Below are 25,633 nucleotides of genomic sequence, written 5' to 3'. Positions count from 1 at the left end.
TGAAACAGCGAAAGAAAGAGAACATTGTCGAAAACTAACATAAACTTGGTATCGATGTGTACAATGCATTGAAACTTTCTAACTGAAGTACCACATAGTTTACAATTAATTTATTTTCGCAGTTATTTCGTTTTTTTTCCATTAAAAAAAGATTACTAGGTATGTCTACCTAGTAGAATTCATTCCTTATGCGTGGTTGGCTAGTCGATAGTATCACGTGATATGACCATGATAGGTATATAGCTTAAATATTTCAACTTATTAGGGTAAGCCTTCGTAGCACAGTGGATACAACACAGGACTGCAATTTTGGCGACACCGGTTCCAAGCCAGTCTCCGGGTCGATATTTTCTTACATTTTGGTATGTTTTTTTACAATTATGATATCAAAGAGTAAAACATTTTATTACAAGTGTCCTGAGATTTGTTACAGAAAAAAACGTTTTTTGGTGCCAATCTTGTGTACAGTCCCTTTAAAATTAAGTACTAGGCTTAATCATTAAGAATGTTAACTTTCGCGGGGGTTTTTAAAGATCCGCCTACTGCCACTCATCCGATACACACTCCCTGCGTCAGTTTGCGTTGACAATTCGTCAGCCAATGAGGTTGTTTCCGAAGTCAGATAAATGACCTAAAGTAAAACCTTATTGATTAAGAAGGACTCGCCCGATATACTCACACCACCAATTCTTAAACATTAAGATTTTACTTCATATCATCATATACGCGCGCGTTTTCTTTCATAAATCAGTTTACATTTGAACTGCATCTTTAATAGTAATAATAAGAAACTGCTGCACACGGAAGCCAATGTTTGCACCTGGAGTCTGGCACGAGGCCTGAGAGGGGATTGATATTTATGACTGTCTGCTCCATTAAATAGGGCATAGCATCTTTTCTTGATTAATATCACCAGAGTTTGTGGCATCATTTGGATTAATTCATCCGTTTTACGAAGAACTAAAAGTAATTTTATGAATAAATGTGGTTTTCGTTAATATCTCAGGAATTTGCTACTTATCGAAATATTTCGGCATGCCGTATATGAACCGAATCATCACTGCCGTTTAGACATAATGGATTCATCCGTCCCTCAAAAGTCGACACTTTATGGCCGATTTGCATTCAAAAGAAATTTAAATCTGGTGGCAAATCAATAGAACTAATTAGATTCGAAATGAAATCTTGTCCCCATTTTTTATTTCTTGATTTGACTAAATTTCTTTCGTTGTGTTAAATGGTCCATGAGGTATAAATTTGAATTTGTTATCCGCTTCAATCGGGCAAGTAAAAGTGTTTATTTCCAGATGGAAAGTCACATTCATTCAATAACTGCTGTGAGAGTTGACGTATTTCACCATCCGAGTAGCGATCTTCCAATCTGCTCTGTAGTTTATTTTATTGAAAGCATAAGTCCCACACTCTGATGCATGGACTGCGTTGACTCTGGAACATGACGTTTAACTAGTAATTTACCGGTTAGAACCATCTCATCCCTTCTTCATTAGCTGTTCCAAAGCTGTAAAATTATAAGCCAGTGTATCATTCTGTTTGTACAAGTGTGTCGGGAGTTGGATAACTGTTTTATTAAAGCATTGAAACAATGATTTTTGATGTTGTTTTTTACTTGCTCCTGTATTTTTCATCTCGATAGGTAAACTGTACGGTACCCCAGTGCATGGTGCATTTATCGGTGCATGACTTTCACTAAGACATACAGCTCCAATTAACACTATTCTCACAAATTAAGATACGTGTTACAAGTCAAAATCTTTACGTTACTTCGGACGTAAAACCGACAGTGTTACCACAACTGAACAGCACCATCACAAGAGCACCAGCGCATATTTTCTTTTTAAGAAGTGCTTATTAGTTTTGTCCTGTTTCAGAGTAACTACTATACAAAACAGTTATATTTGCATTCACCAGAATGTTCTTACGGTGTGTGTAATAAACGCAGTGTACTTGAAACGCTAGCAGATTTCAAAATATGCTCACGTCCGATTCGGGAGTAAAGCTCCTGGCACAACAGTTCGCACAATATTGAAACGAAATCGTAGCCAACCTGCAGTAAAAGTGTTTTTACATGGTACCACATTCTATGTCCGTTTCATAAAATTATCAAATAAAATATAAATCATCCTCACGTGTACGTATTGAAGTAAACACAAAGTACAGCTGCACCACTGAAGTGTCGACAGCTCATTTTCGTTGCAATAGCGAGTGGTTGTGCTGGCGTTTAGTTGCCATGAGTATGTATCTACCAGTTATCTCGAACTATCCTCAAAGTAAGTTATTATATATGAACCTTGAGGCATGGCAAACAATGATCGAAGGTGGTGAGTAAGCTCATTAATACTTGCACTAAGGCCTTGTCCATTCGGTGAGTGCTCCGTAAAGATTGTTAGTCATTTTAGGTTTTTAGGATAGTGCACTGACAGAATGTAACCCTGGGTAGAGCTACCCTGGTTCATAAATGTGCACCAATGAATATCACTGTCACACGTATCCGTCCCGGAAGACGATTAGTATTATTTTAATGATGCGGCGGGAAATCGAGCCCGCGACCCCTGGATTGACAGTCAAGTGTGTTACCACTAGACCACGGATCCGCTACACACACATTCATCAAATGAAACCAAATGCTTTTTCCGCCAATCTGTTGCGGGATGTAACAACCAATCAGAATTCAGAAAATATTAATTTCACCTCGAAATATAAAACTAAAAACTAATAAATATTCATTGTAGATAATTAGCTATTTATGAATAGAATATAACTATCGTTGTTCTAGAAGTAATAAACCGAAAAACTTGTAAATGTTTGCGGTCAATTATCATTATTAAAATCTAAAAGAAATTCATGAGTTCTACAATTCACAATAAATTGCAACAACAATGATTTTGTAAGAGTTTACCTACGGCACGCGAACGTGTGTGTTACTAGCATTATGTAACGACACCAAATATTATGAAGGCCAGCAATCATTATAGCTACGTTATGATCAATGAAGAAACAGTAGTTCGTAATTTAAATATAGTAATGATTCTACATATACATTTTGTCGACATCGAATACTGTATTGTCGAACAAAGTACAAATTTTATTAATTTATTTATACCATAACAGGACATGAAAATATTAATGAAATCATTGTTTACATCTGAATTGAATCTAAATTTAACAGTGTTATTAGCTTTCATGAAATAGAATATCAAACTACATAATGATGTTAGATTTAGCATACGTGTGTTTTTAAAGTAAAATACACATTACCAACATGTTATATTTCCTAAAACTTTTAAAGTCATGTGTATCCTTCAAAGTGTGTATATGCATGCGTGCTGGATATCCCTTTTAATTGATTGAGTTGAAGCATTTTGATTTTGAAATACTGAAATGAAATCTCGATAAATATAAACATACTTTGCGTAGTAATCGAGAAACTATTAAGATAAATAACTAACACAATTATGAAAAAAAACTAATTAAAAATCACTAATATACATTCATTTTACAATTATTTCAGCAGATATGTTATATAACATCCTATAAAATATCGATCTCAAAGGCAAAACATAACGAAATAAACATATATAGCTTCATAGGAATGATATTATATAGTCTATGCGATACTTTCACAATTGCCTATATGTATCCATGGTAACGATTCCCTCCATTAATAAATCGTTCAGGAAATCCCCAAATACGAAGTGTTCACAAAAAAGCGCGTAGATCAACACCTTTGTAAAACCCTTTCGTCAGGCCGCTGTGTACTCCTTCAAGTGTATCTGCATCATGTTTTGCACACATTTCCAAATATCACCATCACACATTGTAATATTGAGACTAACACCAGCACAGGATTTCTTTACTCTACTTCTCCACGAATCAGTAATTTGGCCACTTTTATTTATTGTCACTGTTTCTTCATTTCCTTAAATGTTCATTTGCAGACATGTTCATCAATTGTTTTCGAGCATTTTTCGCAAATAACATAACAACACCAATGAAATTTACACTGACACCGCTCTACAATGGTTATCGTTCTAGTTTCATACCCTCTGCCACAACACAACAAGTCACAACCATCAATTGCTTTAGAAGTTTTATTGCAAACACGCCCACTTGTGCCAAGTGACCCCGTTTTGGGGTCAGACTCACAAAAATCAGGGGAAGCAATTAGATACACAATATCAGAACTTGTGGGAGGTTTGAATTGATTGTTTACAGGAACTAATACCGCCCTGTTCTTTCTGTTTTCTAGATTAACTTCCGTTGCGCCATCAAAACGTTCCTTCAATATGGCACCGATTTCGCGAAACGTCGCCATAGACCGCCAACATGTTTTAAGTTCGCATGATCCGGAAACACCGTGACATTTGCAGACCACTTGCATGCTTTCTTCCACCCCCTGAAAAAGAGAACACAAATGTCAAGTACAAAGTCATCTTTTTATTGTTTAGGTTTTTAGTTTGAAAATAAGTAGTTTTTTAATCTATAGTTTACTCAAGGACAGGGATGAGCACTAATAAATGTTTTCATTCAAACAATATAAACTGGAGATTTCATTTAGGGGGTTTTGACGTGTGATGGTGTTAAATGTTGAGGTAGTACATCTATTTTCCCTGCACCTCTTTTCCCCGCACCTATTTTCCTTACACCCATTTCCCATGCACCTATTATCCCAGCTTCTATTTTTCTTGCACCTATTTTCCCTGCACCTATTTTCCCCTGCACCTATTTCCCCTGCATATATTTCCCTTGTACCCATTTTCCTTGCACCTATTTTCATTGCATATATTTCCCTTGTACCCATTTTCCTTGCACCTATTTTCATTGCATATATTTCCCTTGTACCCATTTTCCTTGCACCTATTTTCATTGCACTCATTTCCCTGCATCTATTTTCCTTGCATCTATTTAAAATAAATTTCAAATGATGGAAAAGTAAAATTAAAATGTTATACGACCATTTTCTTAATAAAAATATCATAGAAAAGTCTGGGTTATAAGTTTAATTGCTTAATGCTCAAGTAGAACAGTAAATATTTATACATTTTTTAATAATACGTAAACTCATGAATGGAATTCATATATACGACTTGAATATTTTGTTATTGATAACCGTTTCCTCAACCCAGCCCAAGACATTCTTTTAAACTCTACTATATTATCTTGGGATCCAGTGTCATCTGACATTTCTATTTTAAAGCCATAGTTTCGCTTATTTGTACAATTTTCAGTTGCTGCGCTATACAGCAGACAAATTGCTTTTTAAATGGTTCATTATTTAGATTATTCTTAGTGTCATATAGATACGAATTAAGTATTTAAGCTTTGCACGCGCAGAACCTTTAACAACTATGAACACTGATTGTTTCAACTTTTGTCAAACCTATATTTTCGGAAGAATTTTGTTCCTCTATTTGATGTATTTCAGCCTTGTTTACTTTGCGACTGACACCGAAAGACATTAATTCTGATTTTGGTTCGGAAGAATCTTAATTATTTGTGCTAAGAACAGGCCTGTATTTCTGGAACACCTAAAGTCCCTTATAAATGAATGTAGCTAAGCGCATTGTTTTGTTTGGGTATAATTTGTTTAATACACAAATTCTTTAAAGTGTTTCGACTAAATAGGAAATAATCTTTATGATAATCACGATATATATTTTTTTTATTTAGTAAAATTATGATTAAGGTAGAATTTTGGCTTATTACGCTTAAGTGCTTTCGAGGAATTCAGGCCAGATTGTAGGCATCTTTTGTAAAACAGATATAATAATATTTATGTGCAATGGTTCCAATTTTTAAACCACAAATCGTTTTCAAAAGCGGGTCTTTCAGAAATAAAAAAAATAAACATAAAAAGAGAGAAATATATAAGTTTTTTTGCAATGCTAATACTAACTGTAATACTTATCCCATACAGAGACTCAAGAGCAACATTTAACGTGTTTGTACCGAAGTTGATAAAACAAACAAAAATCTACTGCCTAAAATTGGCAAAATAGTTTTTAAAAAAACGTCTGACACGCGTCTTTCATTTTCGACGAGGAATTTTTACCGAGCAGAATCCAATAAAACGAAAGGTTTACAACTTTCCGTAAGCCATACGATAATTACTATTTTGTAATTCGCAACAGAATTAATTCACATTTACGATCATACTTTAATCAAATCAAGACCCGTCTGGCGATGGAGTTTCATTCGTTCATGCCACTTTGTAAAGAACTACAAGAGCATTCCCCAGAACTTGAAACTCTTATGAGTTGTTTCCGCACAGGAATGTAATAGATTGATATAGACACGTGAAGATGGCCTGGAGGATTGTAATAAAAACGCCTTCTTAAATTGACTTATTCAAAGTCAATACATACACATGTATAACAAATATAAGTTATTAACCTTTTACTGCTTGCTAAATAATGCAGTTATGGAAAATATTAACTATTGATAACAAGATCGTAACCGTGTATTTAATAGCTGAAAACGCAAAAATATTAAATGATTGGTGAGTGCTAAAAGATTTACTGTGATCTACTATCGTTTCACATGGGGGATATATCGTGTTTTCTGCACATTCCTTTCAAATTTAACTCGGTATCCTTCATTAGAACCATTTTTTCGACATTTCTTCATCCTTTTTGGTATAATGGAACAATTGTGTAAATTGTGGTCAATCTTATTTGGGAGTAAGAGTGCATCCATTGCCAACTTTGGGGAAATCCAGTGTAGCGAAAGTGCCTATAGAGTTATATAGGGAAACTATGGTTACACAGTTCTCACGATTTAAAGTTTAACATCTAATAACGTTTTCAAAGGTAAATGATCAACATTTTGACACTCATTAAGTGTTGAATGTGGCCCAAAATCAAACTGGTTAACGTATTTAACAAGGTCATTCAATATTATATGATACCCACTGTGAAAATTGTATTAACTGTTAAACGGGCTCCCTCTTAATTTAGTATACTATTCAAACTAACCTTTCTAAATAATTTCATATGAAAGTTAAAGCATCCGAGAAAGATTTATGTTTTCTTATCGGACCATTAACATTGATTCCATCAACGTTTAATACATTAATACATTGAAAAAATATATATAAATTTTAAATATTATAATTAACGTAACAGTCAAACAGTATCCTGGTGTTATCTATTTTTGCGATAGTTTTTGTACTATTTGGAATTGGTTATTCACCCTTTAGAAATCACCAATTTAATCGTTTCTGTCAAGATACCATACTTGAGGCTATATGAAATAATACTTTAAAAATAGTTCGTCAAGCAACAATTTTGTTTCAGCAAGAATCATAGTAATGCATCAGTCAATTGTAACCACGCCCCCCCCCCCCCATGTCCGGGGAATACCGGGGACTTTGACTTTCGGTCCAGCCACGCCCGGGGAAAATGGTTGTTATACTCAAATGCCATTCGGTACCCTTGTCGATCATGCAACTTTCCACGACTTATTCACTAGCGGATGCAGGAGGAGAAGGCGTACCCGCCCCTTCCCCAAAGATCGTCCAAGTTAACTGTTTATTTCAATATCTAGGCGGAAAAAAAGTAACAATATACGACTAAGATGTACTATTTCGGACTAGAAATTGTTAATATTTTCTTGAGCGAGTACCCCCAACAGCCCCAACCATTTTAAACCAAATAAATTTCGGTTTTGGGGGAGGGGCTTCGCCTCCAACTCTCGCCCTATCTAACGTTAAATCCTTGACCCGCCCCTGTTATTGGCATTTAACATCTTGGGCTAAGTTATTTAAATCCAGTGTGAAGCGGGATGCTTATAAGTAGTGGCATTTTTATGTCTTTTGTTATGGCCAATTTGCATCGGTTCCACAATACTTAACGAACAATACAACCATAAAATCATCCGCAGCACGTCTTATGCGAATACTGTTACATTTATGTGCGTATTGTTCTATTGTCGTAAAGTCCTGTAGTGACCCGGGTCCAGCTATAGAAATGCATTCAGAGTGAATGGAAAACCGTTTTATTGCGATTTCATAAGTATTTATTTCTGTCTGCTAAGTCGAGAAAGAGGCATTTAACCACGGAGAAGTATTAATTCCATTCATCTGCCGAAGATGAAATGGTTTAATTCCGGTTATAGTTGTCGTTTTTATCCGACATTCAATTATTCACTGTCTTAGCGTATGTCGTTAAATTGCCGTAAAATGCCCAATTTCAGTCATTGTGGTGTCGCCTGATCTCAAATACATAAAGTGGTAACAAAGGGGTGCTCTGCATCGGTTGCACAACAATTCAATTTGCTGGATAGCTCTTAAGTTTAGTGCGAACCACTGCAAAGTGGTACTTTTGTATTCTGTTTTACCTGAGCATAGGGGGTCGCATGTTCTATTACACCGAGTGACTAGCCACAGTAATTGAAACATAGTTACCCAAATGGCATGCCGCTTTTCATTGCTATTGAAAAGACCAAGCGAATGGATCCTCTTTAGACACATTTCTCATGATTCCTGCATCTGTCTCATACAATTTTCCGTTGGAGGCCAAAAGCATGTACTTGCACAAGTTACTTTTGTCGGAATAATTATCAGAGCATACATCAAAACACCCACCTTTCTACCCGCTTCATTGTTATGTAAATTCATCAGCACACGTTTAATGTTTTTGTTTTTCCGCCTCCTCTCCCTGGCGTCTACAAACTTCTGTGAAAATGCTGTCCCAAAGCCAATGTTGTCTGAGCAACCCGACCATTCAAACCCGTCTGAACTACGGCCGCTAACTGTCCGGTCACAGCCACAAGTCTGGAGATCACCTTTGCTACATGCCCGTGTGACTGCGTGAGCTACACCTGCGGCCGATATAGCGTGGACAAACGCTACCTCGCGTGTTCCTGAAACAGTTCCAAAATACTATTAAGCATGTACTTGAGGGGTATGCTATCCTTGCTTAAGACCTTGGGCAAGTGTCACGAAAAAAAATATACGACGAGAACCTTTTAATCCGCCTGATATCCTATTATAGGATTAGACAGTAATTAAAACAATCCAATCAGGTGTCTAAAAAAATATTCATGCGACACATTTGTTATGATGGAACAATGTCGAAGGGTTTTTTCTTCATTTATGGTTCCAATAGTTATGGCAAGTAAGTGAAAGAAAGGCTTTTCATACATCCACACATCAGTCTTTGGGAGTCATAATCATCAAACTAGTTCAATTGTTTAGATATTTATCTTTGACAATGTATTTTGACGTTGTTATTTTTAAATTATGCGATGTTTTTGTTGTTTTTGTTTTCATGAAGATATCGTTCTCATTGAACACTTATAATCAATGTGTGCCATATTGGTTTCTTTGTTCTTTGTTTTCGTAGAAAGTTATAAAATCTTCGTGCGCTTGCTTCAAATATAACAACTATGGAAGCGCTATGTGGTCTTTAAATGTATGCCAAAAAAAAAACTATGAAATAATGCAATGGAACGGCATAATTTGTTGTACGTTTCCATACTATTAGCAGACAATTCATTTTTACTTAAATAAATTTTCTGAAACCGTCATCAATGTTTATCTATGTTTTGTCTTATGTCATCGTTAAATTACGTGTTATACGACCTCTTAAATGTCATATCTCATCGAAGATCAAGAGGCAGAGCTCTAGATTATCGTGCAATAAGAAGCGTACAGATAAATAACAACGATATTCGCGTAAACTCACGCTAGTTATTGAACGCTTTCCTTGTCAATTTGATACCAATAAAAACAGTGGCTCCATTCACTTGATTAAAATCATACAACTCGAGTTTCGCGCTCGTGTAAATAACAATTATACTAGGGTAGTGGGTACAGTATCAATAGTTAGCATACACGTCATGCATGCACCTATTAAACAGATGAAAATCTGACATCGTGATCCATGTTCCGTGTGTTTACACAAAGATGCAGATGCCTGCATGTTTTGATGTCTATATGTACAAACAAGGTCCTCGATTCCCGTCTTGTCATGAATTCCATGCTGACAAGTTTGTGCTACCGTACTTGACCTTTTAAACGCCACCTATTACCGGTAATCAGTAGTTTCTAGCCCCCTATTTATGTAATCTTAAGACATGTTTGTATAAACAAGTGAACTTGGGTGTAACAATATTGTCAGTGTGATGCATGTTTTCGCAAATAGAATGATGAATTGGGTTTCAATCGAATTTATTTTCTTCATTTTGTCTGTCTACAGATTTTGTCAATGGGCCGTTATGGCTCAGTGTTCTCTGTGTTACTTAAATAACAACCATTAGTTAAAACATTTGACTGAGCGATACCGCTAGATTACTTCACCAAATTCTCCCCTGTTTTCGTACAAAAATATCAGCCATCTGCCGAGTTAAGGGTTGATTTGTTGATATATGATCCTAAAACTGTCCATTATCCAGTACTAAATACGTTATATATGAATGTACATTGTATAATTGCCTATATATATCATTGTATATTTACCGATTGTTTTTATATAAAAAATATGCACGAGAGTGTGCATTGCATCTTTACCGATTATATAATTAATTGCAAAATATTGTCCATTGCATGTTTACCGATTGTATAACGGATTGCAATATAGTGTCCATTGCATGTTTACCGATTGTATAACGGATTGCAATATAATGTCCATTGCATGTTTACCGATTGTATAACGGATTGCAATATAATGTCCATTGCATGTTTACCGATTGTATAACGGATTGCAATATAGTGTCCATTGCATGTTTACCGATTGTATAACGGATTGCAATATAATGTCCATTGCATGTTTACCGATTGTATAACGGATTGCAATATAGTGTCCATTGCATGTTTACCGATTGTATAACGGATTGCAATATAGTGTCCATTGCATGTTTACCGATTGTATAACGGATTGCAATATAGTGTCCATTGCATGTTTACCGATTGTATAACGGATTGCAATATAGTGTCCATTGCATGTTTACCGATTGTATAACGGATTGCAATATAGTGTCCATTGCATGTTTACCGATTGTATAACGGATTGCAATATAATGTCCATTGCATGTTTACCGATTGTATAACGGATTGCAATATAGTGTCCATTGCATGTTTACCGATTGTATAACGGATTGCAATATAGTGTCCATTGCATGTTTACCCATCGTGTATATACATCATATGCATGAGATTGTGCATTCTGCGATTACCGATTGTATATTATGTGCATGACACAACCGATTGCATATCATATGCTTGTAATAGTACATGGTATGATTTCCGGTTCCATTTAAGATGTCGCACGTGTTCGTGACATGCTGTATGAACGCATCTTGATAATATTGAATAACGACGATGTTGCATTTTGTAATGTATTATTGCCCATTCATGTAGTTCACAAGACCATATGTAAAATTGTTTTCTGTGCAAATGACTAGTACCTCATGTGTGCTGTACATGTTTGTGAGGAATACGTGTCTGATGACTAGTCCCTCATATGTGCTGTTATCGTGTGTGTGAGGAATACGTGTCTGATGACTAGTCCCTCATTTGTGCTGTACGTGTGTGTAAGGAATGCGAGTCTGATGACTAGTCCCTCATATGTGCTTACGTGTTCGTCCCTCATTTGTTCTGTACGTGTGTGTAAGGAATACGTGTCTGATGACTAGTCCCTCATTTGTGCTGTACTCGTGTGTGTGAGGAATACGTGTCTGATGACTAGTCCCTCATTTGTGCTGTACGTGTGTGAAAGGAATACGTGTCTGATGACTAGTCCCTCATATATGCTCACGTGTTCGTCCCTCATTTGTTCTGTACGTGTGTGTAAGGAATACGTGTCTGATGACTAGTCCCTCATATGTGCTTACGTGTTCGTCCCTCATTTATACTGTACTTGTGTGTGTAAGGAATACGTGTCTGATGACTAGTCCCTCATTTGTGCTGTACTCGTGTGTGTTAGGAATACGTGTCTGATGACTAGTTCCTCATATGTGCTGTACTCGTGTGTGTAAGGAATACGTGTCTGATGACTAGTCCCTCATATGTGCTGTACTCGTGTGTGTAAGGAATATGTGTCTGATGACTAGTCCCTCATATGTGCTGTACTCGTGTGTGTAAGGAATACGTGTCTGATGACTAGTCCCTCATATGTGCTTACGTGTTCGTTCCTCATTTGTTCTGTACGTGTGTGTAAGGAATACGTGTCTGATGACTAGTCCCTCATTTGTGCTGTACTCGTGTGTGTAAGGAATACGTGTCTGATGGCAAGTCCCTCATATGTGCTGTACTCGTGTGTGTAAGGAATACGTGTCTGATGACTAGTCCCTCATTTGTGCTGTACTCGTGTGTGTAAGGAATACGTGTCTGATGACAAGTCCCTCATATGAGCTGTACTCGTGTGTGTGAGGAATACGTGTCTGATGACTAGTCCCTCATTTGTGCTGTACGTGTGTGTAAAGAATACGTGTCTGATGACTAGTCCCTCATATGTGCTGTACTCGTGTGTGTAAGGAATACGTGTCTGATGACTAGTCCCTCATTTGTGCTGTACTCGTGTGTGTAAGGAATACGTGTCTGATGACAAGTCCCTCATATGTGCTGTACTCGTGTGTGTGAGGAATACGTGTCTGATGACTAGTCCCTTATTTGTGCTGTACGTGTGTGTAAGGAATACGTGTCTGATGACTAGTCCCTCATATGTGCTGTACTTGTGTGTGTGAGGAATACGTGTCTGATGACTAGTCCCTCATATGTGCTGTACTTGTGTGTGTGAGGAATATGTGTCTGATGACAAGTCCCTCATATGTGTTCTACATGTGTGTGAGGAATACGTGCCTGATAACTAGTCACTCATATGTGTTCTACATGTGTGTGAGGAATACGTGTCTGATGACAAGTCCCTCATATGTGTTCTACCTCATATGTGTTCTACGTGTGTGTGAGGAATACGTATCTGATGACAAGTCCCTCATGTGTGTTCTACATGTGTGTGAGGAATACGTGTCTGATGACAAGTCCCTCATATGTGTTCTACGCGTGTGTGAGGAATACGTGTCTGATGACAAGTTCCTCATATGTGTTCTACATGTGTGTAAGGAATACGTGTTTGATGACTAGTCCCTCATATGTGTTCTACATGTGTGTGAGGAATACGTGTTTGATGACAAGTCCCTCATATGTGTTCTTCATGTGTGTAAGGAATACGTGTTTGATGACAAGTCCCTCCTATGTGTTCTACATGTGTGTAAGGAATACGTGTTTGATAACAAGTCCCTCATGTGTGTTCTACATGTGTGTGAGGAATACGTGTCTAATGACAAGTCCAAGTCCCTCATATGTGCTGTACGTGTGTGTGAGGAATACTTGCTGATGACAAGTCCCTCATATGTGTTCTACATATGTGCGAGGAATACGTGTTTGATGACAAGTCCCTCATCTGTGTTCTTCATGTGTGTAAGGAATACGTGTTTGATGACAAGTCCCTCCTATGTGTTCTACATGTGTGTAAGGAATACGTGTTTGATAACAAGTCCCTCATGTGTGTTCTACATGTGTGTGAGGAATACGTGTCTAATGACAAGTCCAAGTCCCTCATATGTGCTGTACGTGTGTGTGAGGAATACTTGCTGATGACAAGTCCCTCATATGTGTTCTACATATGTGCGAGGAATACGTGTTTGATGACAAGTCCTCATCTGTGTTCTTCATGTGTGTAAGGAATACGTGTTTGATGACAAGTCCCTCCTATGTGTTCTACATGTGTGTAAGGAATACGTGTTTGATAACAAGTCCCTCATGTGTGTTCTACATGTGTGTGAGGAAAACGTGTCTGATGACAAGTCCAAGTCCCTCATATGTGCTGTACGTGTGTGTGAGGAATACTTGCTGATGACAAGTCCCTCATATGTGTTCTACGCGTGTGTGAGGAATACGTGTCTGATGACAAGTCCCTCATATGTGCTCTACGTGTGTGTGAGGAATACGTGTCTGATGACAAGTCCCTCATATGTGTTCTACGTGAGTGTGAGGAATACGTGTCTGATGACAAGTCCCTCATGTGTGTTCTACATGTATGTGAGGAATACGTGTCTAATGACAAGTCGCTCATATGTTTTCTTCATGTGTGTAAGGAATACGTGTTTGATGATAAGTCCCTCATATGTGTTCTACATGTGTGTAAGGAATACGTGTTTGATGACAAGTAGCTCATGTGTGTTCTACATGTGTGTGAGGAATACGTGTCTGATGACAAGTCGCTCATATGTGTTCTTCATGTGTGTAAGGAATACGTGTTTGATGACAAGTCCCTCATATGTGTTCTACATGTGTGTAAGGAATACGTGTTTGATGACAAGTCCCTCATGTGTGTTCCACATGTGTGTGAGGAATACGTGTTTGATGACAAGTCCCTGATATGTGCTGTACGTGTGTGTGAGGAATACGTGTTTGATGACAAGTCCCTCATATGTGTTCTACATGTGTGTGAGGAATATGTGTCTGATGACAAGTCCCTCATGTGTGTTCTACATATGTGTGAGGAATACGTGTCTGATGACAAGTCCCTCATATGTGTTCTACGCGTGTGTGAGGAATACGTGTCTGATGACAAGTCTCTCATGTGTGTTCTACATGTGTGTGAGAAATACGTGTCTGATGACAAGTCCCTCATATGTGTTCTACGTGTTCGTCCCTCATTTGTTCTGTACGTGTGTGTAAGGAATGCGTGTCTGAAGGCTAGTCCCTCATATTTTCGGTTCTTGTGTGTGAGAAATACGTGTCTGATGACTAGTCCCTCATATGTGCTGTGTTCATGGACCATTTCATGAATAACAACTAGTCTTTAATGCGATTTAAAATGGCTATTTCCGCTATATTTGATTGAAACTGTCTTTTCTTCATTTTCCGGTATTAAGCTTTCATTATTTGGAAACATTAGGGAGGTAACGCTATCGTTTAACCTTTCTTATTTCAATTTCGCTATCAGATTATATGGAACAATCAAGTTTAAATTTGTCATTCTAAATCTGCTTTTAATGTCCCATTTTGGGAATCCTAGGAGCAGGGGTTAAGTATCCAAATATTCAGTAAACCATGTCAATTGACATGTGCACTATCAGATGTAGATTTATCAAATTGAAAGCAGCTAAATGCAGTGAAAACGTTTAGAAATTGAAGAAGTTAAGTCTATCCGCAAAGGTTCAAGGGAGTACTTAAGATTGGCAGAACATTGTGGAAATAACTCGGTTATCATGGCTTTTATATGAAAAAATTATATAATTGCGACGATTTTATATACTATTATATTACATAGTACTGTGTATCTTCTAGATTGCATAAACTTAATACTAGTAATTAAATCTGGTAAATGAAAAATAATTTTCCAACGAATAACATCTTAAAATTGGTTAAATAAATATATTTTATTTATGAAAATGGTGTTTTATAAGAAAACCTTATTCCCTTCTTTGGTAAGTTGTAACTGACAGTGAAGTATGTTAGGACTTGTAGCTGTTTCATTTATTTAATTGGTGCGGTATCTGTCATTGATTAACGGGCATTTCAACTTTAACATTTACGAATGGCGATATTTTGATAGTTATGTAATGGCTGTTATCATGCAGCCGTGTGTCTCTTGTTTTCTTTGATCCACCTCCATTTAGACAGAACTTGGCGGCATGGGTTGACCCTGTACCTTCCATTTAGACAGAACTTGGCGGCATGGGTTGACCCTGTACCTTCCATTCTTTTATTATTCGTGCAATTTTAAAAAAGTTAGCAAATGCAGCATGTTCAGCGAAATATCAAATAAGAAAATGTCTGTAAAATGTTGTTCTTCCTGCCATCTTGTATTTTCTACGCCGGATGCCCACTTTTATGAGCTGATAATGTCTTTGCAATTTCACGTGTTGACAGAATTACGAACGATTCGCGCATTTCGCGTAAATAACTGAACGTGGTTATAACATTTTCTCAGACGCTTTATTGCCGCTTTATTGCCGGTGAAAAATGACGATTTGCCATCGAAATAAAATATATTAACACTCGCTTGTCAATGATTGATGTAGTGTAAAGAAAATTTGTAATGCCCTTATCTGATTTACCTATTAGCGTTAGGGTGATAGATTGGTCCGAATTGTTTCGTCGGTTTTAGGGATTGCACGCCCAGTTTTTTTCAGTCAACAAAAGTTTTGGTTGGTAAGTGATGGAGTCATACAAGCAATTGCTAAATCAAGACTGTATAAACTATTTATTTACCTACGTTGGTAAAGATGTGCACCTGAGGTACTTTTGGACGCGTTTATACAACAATTATTATTGAAACAAATGAATAGTTTTCATACAATGACAAAATAATGCACCAGTCAATTGTAACCACGCCCCCCCAGCACCGGGGATAGCCGGGAAAATGAGCCGTGCTTTTACTTTCCAGGTGGCCCCGCAGGGCCGGGTGACCGCAGTGGTTTTGTCATAGCGCCAAATTTAGAGGAGCTTGGGCCTTATATAGAGTCTCTGGGTTGCGGGGGCATTTGGCCGGGGTTTAACCATCAGTTCGTCCCCCCAGGGTGGGGATTTTACCCGGGGTTGGCTGGACCGAAAGTCAAAGTCCCGGCTATTTCCCGGACCTGGGGGGGGGGGGGGGGGCGTGGTTACAATTGACTGGTGCATAATGTGTTAAAAAATACAGTACACACACCGATTAAACAAATATCACTAACGTTTGATATACATATCTGTAATTTATATCACTTTTATTCGTTTAGCGATATTATGTTCGGGAAAATAACAAAGAAATCTGTGTGCCTTTCAAAAGATATATTGTCATACTGTCAGAAAACATTTAAAACTGTACTCGGTTATGTTTGTTTCTTTCTAAAACAAATAAAGAATCAAGAATGTTGTTAATAATTCATTACTTCGAAAGATTCAGCGATATATTTCAATTAAGATTATTAAAAGGAACACCCTCATGTTTTAGACCAATAATATGTTTTCCCGGTAATGCATCTAAAACACGTATGTTATCTTCTTTTACTCTATTATATCGAAATTGCTAAAAAATAACGTATGATAATAAATGGTTTAAGTGGGGTGCGAACAAACGCCGGTAAAACCCGACCCCTCTACCAACATTCCACAAGGACTTGTGATGGATTTTTTTACCTTATTACAATACATTGATAACATCAAGTGAAAATGTCAATCAATCACCCAACAAGGAATCGCTGAATCCCGTTAGTAACGCTTTTGAAAATTGTGGTCTTCAAAGACGACATTTGAGCAAATATCAACATTTGCTGAAGGAAGTTAGCTGTCAGAATCTTAGTTTTAACACTCCTTTATTTCGTAATAAAAAGGGGATTTGTACAAACCATGAACGAGTCCCCTTAACGGTTTAGCACTCCATTTTGATAGCACGTGAGTCTCATGAAAATGGCACAATCCTTTGTTTTTTTGTTGTTGTTTTTTGTTTTGTTTGTTTAAATTTTATCACGGGGACAAATTTGCTCTCGACGGTAAATATCGTCATTTAAAATCGACAGATATGTGCTCCAACTTTCAAGGTCATTTAGCAAACGTGTTGAAATTGCCTGATGCCAACATTTAAGCATGCCTAAAACTTTGGAAAATCCCTTCTTTTGCATATACAGCCAAATAGGTTCATCGACATTTTCCATTAGCTTAATTGACAATCATTCTATGATATGTCACTACTAGGTTAAACAAAGAATTGGTCAGGGATGTTGGCAAATATTTTTATTTTATGTAAAATACTTTTTAGACATTCCCTTAAGCCTTGACAACAGAGAACATATAGACTCGCGATGACGTGTAATGTGTCTTTCGCCCAAGATGTTCGACTCTCGGTCACGAAACAATTTGTTTACTTTTAAATAAAGCACATCTATTTCAACCTACCTAATTTCAGAAAGTTGCCGAACAGTTTCACCGGGTCGACAGTACTACAGTTCCACCGTCGGTTCCGGAACTGGAACTGACACTCGTCAATGGCCATGTGTGCCCCGTACCGTACACTCTCCATTACCTCGACGTTCCGTCGACATATCTTCTCTTGTCGCTTGACCAGCCCGACGAGGGACTGACACATCTCCGGCACCTCGATGGTGGCGGCGCTGGTCATCTTGGCCAGTGCCCTGAAACGGAGAACCGACTGTTGATTTGTTTGAATCATATATCTGTGTTTGTACCGTACAATAGTGTTCATTTCACAGAGCAGTGTTATTTACATGATGATTTATAATATGATGGTGTTTGATACCGGCTACAACCAAATTATATCTAACAGATCTCGTTGCTGTTTTTATACAAACAAGGTGCGTAGCTAGAGTTGATTTGTAGGCCACGCTAAAGGGGCGGGGGAGTTGGGGCATGGTACCTCACGAATTGTTAAATGCAAGATGCGTTAATGAGCGTTTTTTTTTTTTTTAAAGTTGTAAATGCATTTTTGAAATCTAAAAAATATCATTTTTGTTCATCATGTGCAGGCCCGGGCTTTAAGTGCCTTTGTGGAGCCATGGCTAGATTCTCCATCGTGTTTAAGTTCATCGTGCTTGCTACAACCACATTTATGATCCTCAAACGTGTTATATCATTGTCACCACGCAATACTAAGTCCACACATGGGTCACTGCCACGCTGCGTATCATGTAATAATGATGACGATTACATTCACGTGACGTCATCAAATCTTGTAAAATGTAATTTCATTTCATTGACTTTTTTAACTTTAAAAACAACGTTATTTAGTGGAATGAAGAATTTCATACATGTTGTATATAAATATTTTTAAGAACTTAATATGGCTGAAATTCAACTGTGTCGAACATGGTTGTATAGATCTGCTCTGTTCTTCAAGGGAGATCACTGTGTAGGAGATTGAACTCAATAGTGACCCCTTAGTAAATGTTTTGCAAGCAATTAAGACCACGACGACAAGTGCAAAGATATAAGGAAGCGAGAACTTTAAAGAAAATACTTAGAAACAAGAGATTATCCAAGTGACAATGTTGTATGCTGCAAGAGAACATGGCAATAAAACAGTAAAACCTTGTTTAATGTCTGGATATAACATAGACCACCGACATTCACTACTGGACAACTGTGTTAATAAGTCTTTGTGTTTGGGGGATGTTTTGCTGTCGAGGAGTAAGGGTGTCACGTGTAAATGTTACTAATGATAAACAGCACGTCCAAAATCAAGTTCATTAATTCACGTGCAACCTTCTGCCAGTACTACAGTATTGCAATTGGTCAACAACAAACCTGGTTAGATAGGGAATTGAATGTGACTGTATACTGCTCCTAACTTGTGCCATACAAAGATGCTTCTATACCACTTTTGATATATATGCAGAAGACGATTTGGATAGAAATCCATCAATTAATGTAAAACTTGCGTAAAATGCGTGAAAACATTTTGTGCCATGCAGTCGTCGTAATAATCTTACTATGCTTTAAGCACCAAATTGATGCACACACAATTGCATACGATCCTGTAAAACTGGTATGACTTTAAATAAGACCGGGGTCAATTTCAAGAACAATCTACTTGAACACGAGCCTGAATTCTAATAATCCGAATCGACACTTGATTATGGCATACCAATCAGAGAGTCGAAACTTTGCTTAGTCAACTGTGCCACTTAATCCACTATGCCACACAGTCCGCTATGCCATTTAGGTTGTTTGTTAGTTGGACCGGGCTCGGGTGACTTTCAGAATAACATGGACAGTATTCCCATGCAATAAAGGCCACCCAGTTGCACTGGGAGTGCAACCACATACCGACTCGGGTGTTTTTCAGCACAGCATGGACAGTATTCCCATGCAATAAAGGCCACCCAGTTGCACTGGGAGTGTAACCACATACCGACTCGGGTGTTTTTCAGCACAGCATGGACAGTATTCCCATGTAATAAAGGCCACCCAGTTGCACTGGGAGTGCAACCACATACCGACTCGGGTGTTTTTCAGCACAGCATGGACAGTATTCCCATGCAATAAAGGCCACCCAGTTGCACTGGGAGTGCAACCACATACCGACTCGGGTGTTTTTCAGCATAACATGGACAGTATTACAATGCAATAAAGGCCACCCAGTTGCACTGGGAGTGCAACCACATACCGACTCGGGTGTTTTTCAGCATAACATGGACAGTATTCCCTTGCAAAAAAGGCCACCCAGTTGCACTGGGAGTGCAACCACATACCGACTCGGGTGTTTTTCAGCATAACATGGACAGTATTACAATGCAATAATGGCCACCCAGTTGCACTGGGAGTGCAACCACATACCGACTCGGGTGTTTTTCAGCATAACATGGACAGTATTCCCATGCAATAAAGGCCACCCAGTTGCACTGGGAGTGCAACCACATACCGACTCGGGTGTTTTTCAGCATAACATGGACAGTATTCCCATGCAAAAAAGGCCACCCAGTGTAGTAGTGGCACCACGTACCGACTCGGGTGTTTTTCAGCATAACATGGACAGTATTACAATGCAATAAAGGCCACCCAGTGTAGTAGTGGCACCACGTACCGACTCGGGTGTTTTTCAGCATAACATGGACAGTATTACAATGCAATAAAGGCCACCCAGTTGCACTGGGAGTGCAACCACATACCGACTCGGGTGTTTTTCAGCATAACATGGACAGTATTACAATGCAATAAAGGCCACCCAGTTGCACTGGGAGTGCAACCACATACCGACTCGGGTGTTTTTCAGCATAACATGGACAGTATTACAATGCAATAAAGGCCACCCAGTTGCACTGGGAGTGCAACCACATACCGACTCGGGTGTTTTTCAGCACAGCATGGACAGTATTCCCATGCAATAAAGGCCACCCAGTTGCACTGGGAGTGCAACCACATACCGACTCGGGTGTTTTTCAGCATAACATGGACAGTATTACAATGCAATAAAGGCCGACCAGTTGCACTGGGAGTGCAACCACATACCGACTCGGGTGTTTTTCAGCACAGCATGGACAGTATTCCAATGCAAAAAGGCCACCCAGTGTAGTAGTGGCACCACATACCGACTCGGGTGTTTTTCAGCATATCATGGACAGTATTCCAATGCAAAAAAGGCCACCCAGTGTAGTAGTGGCACCACATACCGACTCGAGTGGTTTTCAGCATAACATGGACAGTATTACAATGCAATAAAGGCCAAACAGTTGCACTGGGAGTGCAACCACATACCGACTCGGGTGTTTTTCAGCACAGCATGGACAGTATTCCAATGCAAAAAGGCCACCCAGTGTAGTAGTGGCACCACATACCGACTCGGGTGTTTTTCAACACAGCATGGACAGTAATCTCAATTATGGTCACCACCCATTTGCAGCACATACAAGCATTTCTTGTCTAAAGCATTTGTATTTATCTTGAAAGCCGTGTATTTTTTGTTGTCTTGTGGCGTTTTGTGTATCTAGAAATATTTGTAGTGTGTGTTGTCTTCGTTGTGTGTATCTTGATTGGTAAGTTATGTTTGTTGTCTTGTTGTCTTATGTCATTGCGTGTATCTTAAAAGTTGTGTAATAATTGCTGTATTGTGCCGTTGTGGGTCTTGTCCGGTGTGTGTTGTCTTGTGCCGTTGTGGGTCTTGTCTGGTGTTTGTTGTCTTGTGCCGTTGTGAGTCCTGTCCGGTGTGTGTTGTCTTGTGCCGTTGTGGGTCTTGTCTGGTGTGTTGTCTTGTGCCGTTGTGGGTCTTGTCCGGTGTGTGTTGTCTTGTCTTGTGCCGTTGTGGGTCTTGTCCGGTGTGTGTTGTATTGTGTCGTTGTGGTTATAGTCTGGTGTTTGTTGTCTTGTGCCGTTGTGGGTCTTGTCTGGTGTGTGTTGTCTTGTGCCGTTGTGGGTCTTGTCTGGTGTGTGTTGTATTGTACCGTTGTGGGTCTTGTCTGGTGTGTGTTGTCTTGTGCCGTTGTGGGTCTTGTCTGGTGTGTGTTGTCTTGTGCCGTTCTGGGTCTTGTCCGGTGTGTGTTGTATTGTGTCGTTGTGGTTATTGTCTGGTGTTTGTTGTCTTGTGCCGTTGTGAGTCTTGTCCGGTGTGTGTTGTCTTGTGCCGTTGTGGGTCTTGTCTGGTGTGTGTTGTATTGTACCGTTGTGGGTCTTGTCTGGTGTGTTGTCTTGTGCCGTTGTGGGTCTTGTCTGGTGTGTGTTGTCTTGTGGGTCTTGTCTGGTGTTGAGCCGTTGTGGGTCTTGTCTGGTGTTTGTTGTCTTGTGCCGTTGTGGGTCTTGTCTGGTGTTGAGCCGTTGTGGGTCTTGTCTGGTGTGTGTTGTCTTGTGCCGTTGTGGGTCTTGTCTGGTGTGTTGTCTTGTGCCGTTGTGGGTCTTGTCTGGTGTTTGTTGTCTTGTGCCGTTGTGGGTCTTGTCTGGTGTGTTGTCTTGTGCCGTTGTGGGTCTTGTCTGGTGTGTGTTGTATTGTACCGTTGTGGGTCTTGTCTGGTGTTTGTTGTCTTGTGCCGTTGTGGGTCTTGTCTGGTGTGTGTTGTCTTGTGCCGTTGTGAGTCTTGTCTGGTGTGTGTTGTCTTGTGCCGTTGTGGGTCTTGTCTGGTGTTTGTTGTCTTGGGCCGTTGTGGGTCTTGTCTGGTGTGTGTTGTATTGTACCGTTGTGGGTCTTGTCTGGTGTGTGTTGTATTGTGCCGTTGTGGGTCTTGTCTGGTGTGTGTTGTCTTGTGCCGTTGTGGGTCTTGTCTGGTGTGTGTTGTATTGTACCGTTGTGGGTCTTGTCTGGTGTTTGTTGTCTTGTGCCGTTGTGGGTCTTGTCTGGTGTGTGTTGTCTTGTGCCGTTGTGGGTCTTGTCTGGTGTTTGTTGTCTTGTGCCGTTGTGGGTCTTGTCTGGTGTTTGTTGTCTTGGGCCGTTGTGGGTCTTGTCTGGTGTGTGTTGTATTGTACCGTTGTGGGTCTTGTCTGGTGTGTTGTCTTGTGCCGTTGTGGGTCTTGTCTGGTGTGTGTTGTATTGTACCGTTGTGGGTCTTGTCTGGTGTTTGTTGTCTTGTGCCGTTGTGGGTCTTGTCCGGTGTTTGTTGTCTTGTGCCGTTGTGGGTCTTGTCCGGTGTGTGTTGTCTTGTGCCGTTGTGGGTCTTGTCTGGTGTTTGTTGTCTTGTGCCGTTGTGGGTCTTGTCCGGTGTTTGTTGTCTTGTGCCGTTGTGGGTCTTGTCTGGTGTGTTGTCTTGTGCCGTTGTGGGTCTTGTCTGGTGTGTGTTGTATTATACCGATGTGGGTCTTGTCTGGTGTGTGTTGTCTTGTGCCGTTGTGGGTCTTGTCTGGTGTTTGTTGTCTTGTGCCGTTGTGGGTCTTGTCTGGTGTGTGTTGTATTGTACCGTTGTGGGTCTTGTCTGGTGTGTGTTGTATTGTGCCGTTGCGGGTCTTGTCTGGTGTTTGTTGTCTTGTGCCGTTGTGGGTCTTGTCTGGTGTTTGTTGTCTTGTGCCGTTGTGGGTCTTGTCTGGTGTGTGTTGTCTTGTGCCGTTGTGGGTCTTGTCTGGTGTTTGTTGTCTTGTGCCGTTGTGGGTCTTGTCTGGTGTTTGTTGTCTTGTGCCGTTGTGGGTCTTGTTTGGTGTGTTGTCTTGTGCCGTTGTGGGTCTTGTCTGGTGTTTGTTGTCTTGTGCCGTTGTGGGTCTTGTCTGGTGTGTTGTCTTGTGCCGTTGTGGGTCTTTTCCGGTGTGTGTTGTCTTGTCTTGTGCCGTTGTGGGTCTTGTCCGGTGTGTGTTGTATTGTGTCGTTGTAGGTATTGTCTGGTGTTTGTTGTCTTGTGCCGTTGTGGGTCTTATCTGGTGTTTGTTGACTTGTGCCGTTGTGGGTCTTGTCGGGTGTTTGTTGTATTGTGCCGTTGTGGGTCTTGTCTGGTGTGTGTTGTATTGTACCGTTATAGGTCTTGTCAGGTGTTTGTTGTCTTGTGACGTTGTGGGTCTTGTCTGGTGTGTTGTCATGTGCCGTTGTGGGTCTTGTCTGGTGTTTGTTGTCTTGTGCCGTTGTGGGTCTTGTCTGGTGTGTGTTGTCTTGTGCCGTTGTGGGTCTTGTCTGGTGTTTGTTGTCTTTTGCCGTTGTGGGTCTTGTCTGGTGTGTTGTCTTGTGCCGTTGTGGGTCTTGTCTGGTGTTTGTTGTCTTGTGCCGTTGTGGGTCTTGTCTGGTGTTTGTTGTTTTGGGCCGTTGTCGGTCTTGTCCGGTGTTTGTTGTGTTGTGTCGTTGTGGGTCTTGTCTGGTGTTTGTTGTCTTGTGCCGTTGTGGGTCTTGTCTGGTGTGTGTTGTCTTGTGCCGTTGTGGGTCTTGTCTGGTGTTGAGCCGTTGTGGGTCTTGTCTGGTGTGTTGTCTTGTGCCGTTGTGGGTCTTGTCCGGTGTTTGTTGTGTTGTGTCGTTGTGGGTCTTGTCTGGTGTTTGTTGTCTTGTGCCGTTGTGGGTCTTGTCTGGTGTGTTGTCTTGTGCCGTTGTGGGTCTTGTCTGGTGTGTGTTGTCTTGTGCCGTTGTGGGTCTTGTCTGGTGTTGAGCCGTTGTGGATCTTGTCTAGTGTTTGTTGTCTTGTGCCATTTTGACTCTTGTCTTGTGGGCATTTGACCTTGGCCTGTGTTTAATGTTTATAACTATATTGTATTTACAGTTAGTCTATAGCTTATTTATATCGTTGTTTTATTGTTGAAACATGTGTTGCAAATCGTTACGAACGGAAAGAAGAAAGATGGATGTCGTCACATGTTACGCCAACTTAGGTAATGATTTACCTAACTTAGATGATAAATTAATGACGGCGCTAATTACTTATCATACAAACTTGTTCTGATGTTCAGGTGTTACTGATTGTTTATAATTGCACATTATTATGGGTAAGGCCGTTTTTTTCCCTTTAAACGGATTCTGTATAATTGATGGAATTGAACGAATTTTACATCTTAAAATCATTTATTTTAAATTGTTATTAGCCACCAAAGATAAAATAAAATATGATCACGACGTCAAAAATATTATAATTATTTATTTAATATCTGAATAAGTTTCTAGATGACATATGAACCCCTATCCGAACACTACCGAACAACCAAAGACTACCGAACACACAACCGAACACTACCGAACACACAACCAAACACTACCGAACACAACCCAACACAATCGAACACTACCGAACAACTGAACACTACCGAGCACAAAACCGAACACTACCGAACACACAACCAAACACTACCGAACACTACCGAACACACAACCCAACACTACCGAACACACAACCCAACACTACCGAACATATAACCGAACACTACCGACACACAAAACCAACTCTACCGAACACATAACCGAACACACAACCCAACATTACCGAACACTACCGAAAACACAACCAAACACTACCGAACACATAACCGAACACTACCGAACACACAACCCATCACTACCGAACACACAACCGAACACACAACCGAACACTGCCGAACACACAACCAAACACTACCGAACACTACCGGCCGAACACACAACCAAACACTACCGTAGGGCAATCTTAGTAAGGTTTAGCTAATGTTCATAGCATAATATCAAAAACATAAAATTAGTATTCATTAGAAAATATATATCTTAAAAGGACAATGGTTTCGCCTCAATTCTTTACGTGTACACGTATGTTGTATATT

The 25,633-nt window shown here is 39.6% G+C and overlaps 1 protein-coding gene across 1 annotated transcript in view; it reads right to left on the bottom strand.

The window, feature by feature from the left end:
* Positions 1-3,097: 3,097 nt before the first annotated feature.
* LOC128203094 (protein Wnt-4-like) overlaps positions 3,098-25,633 on the bottom strand; it is a 48,888-nt gene continuing 26,352 nt past the window's right edge. Inside the window, exons 2-4 of the mRNA XM_052904365.1 lie at positions 17,900-18,135; positions 8,603-8,880; positions 3,098-4,414 (exon numbers count right to left, since the gene is read on the bottom strand). Of these exons, the coding sequence (XP_052760325.1) occupies positions 3,947-4,414; positions 8,603-8,880; positions 17,900-18,135 (982 nt within the window). The 3' untranslated portion in view covers positions 3,098-3,946. The remainder of the gene's footprint in view (positions 4,415-8,602; positions 8,881-17,899; positions 18,136-25,633) is intronic.

The sequence above is a fragment of the Mya arenaria genome, chromosome 9 (assembly GCF_026914265.1).
Source record: "Mya arenaria isolate MELC-2E11 chromosome 9, ASM2691426v1".
NCBI lineage: Eukaryota > Metazoa > Mollusca > Bivalvia > Myida > Myidae > Mya > Mya arenaria.
The sequence above is the reverse complement of the archived record's forward strand: the minus strand, read 5'-3'. Positions and strand labels throughout refer to the sequence as shown.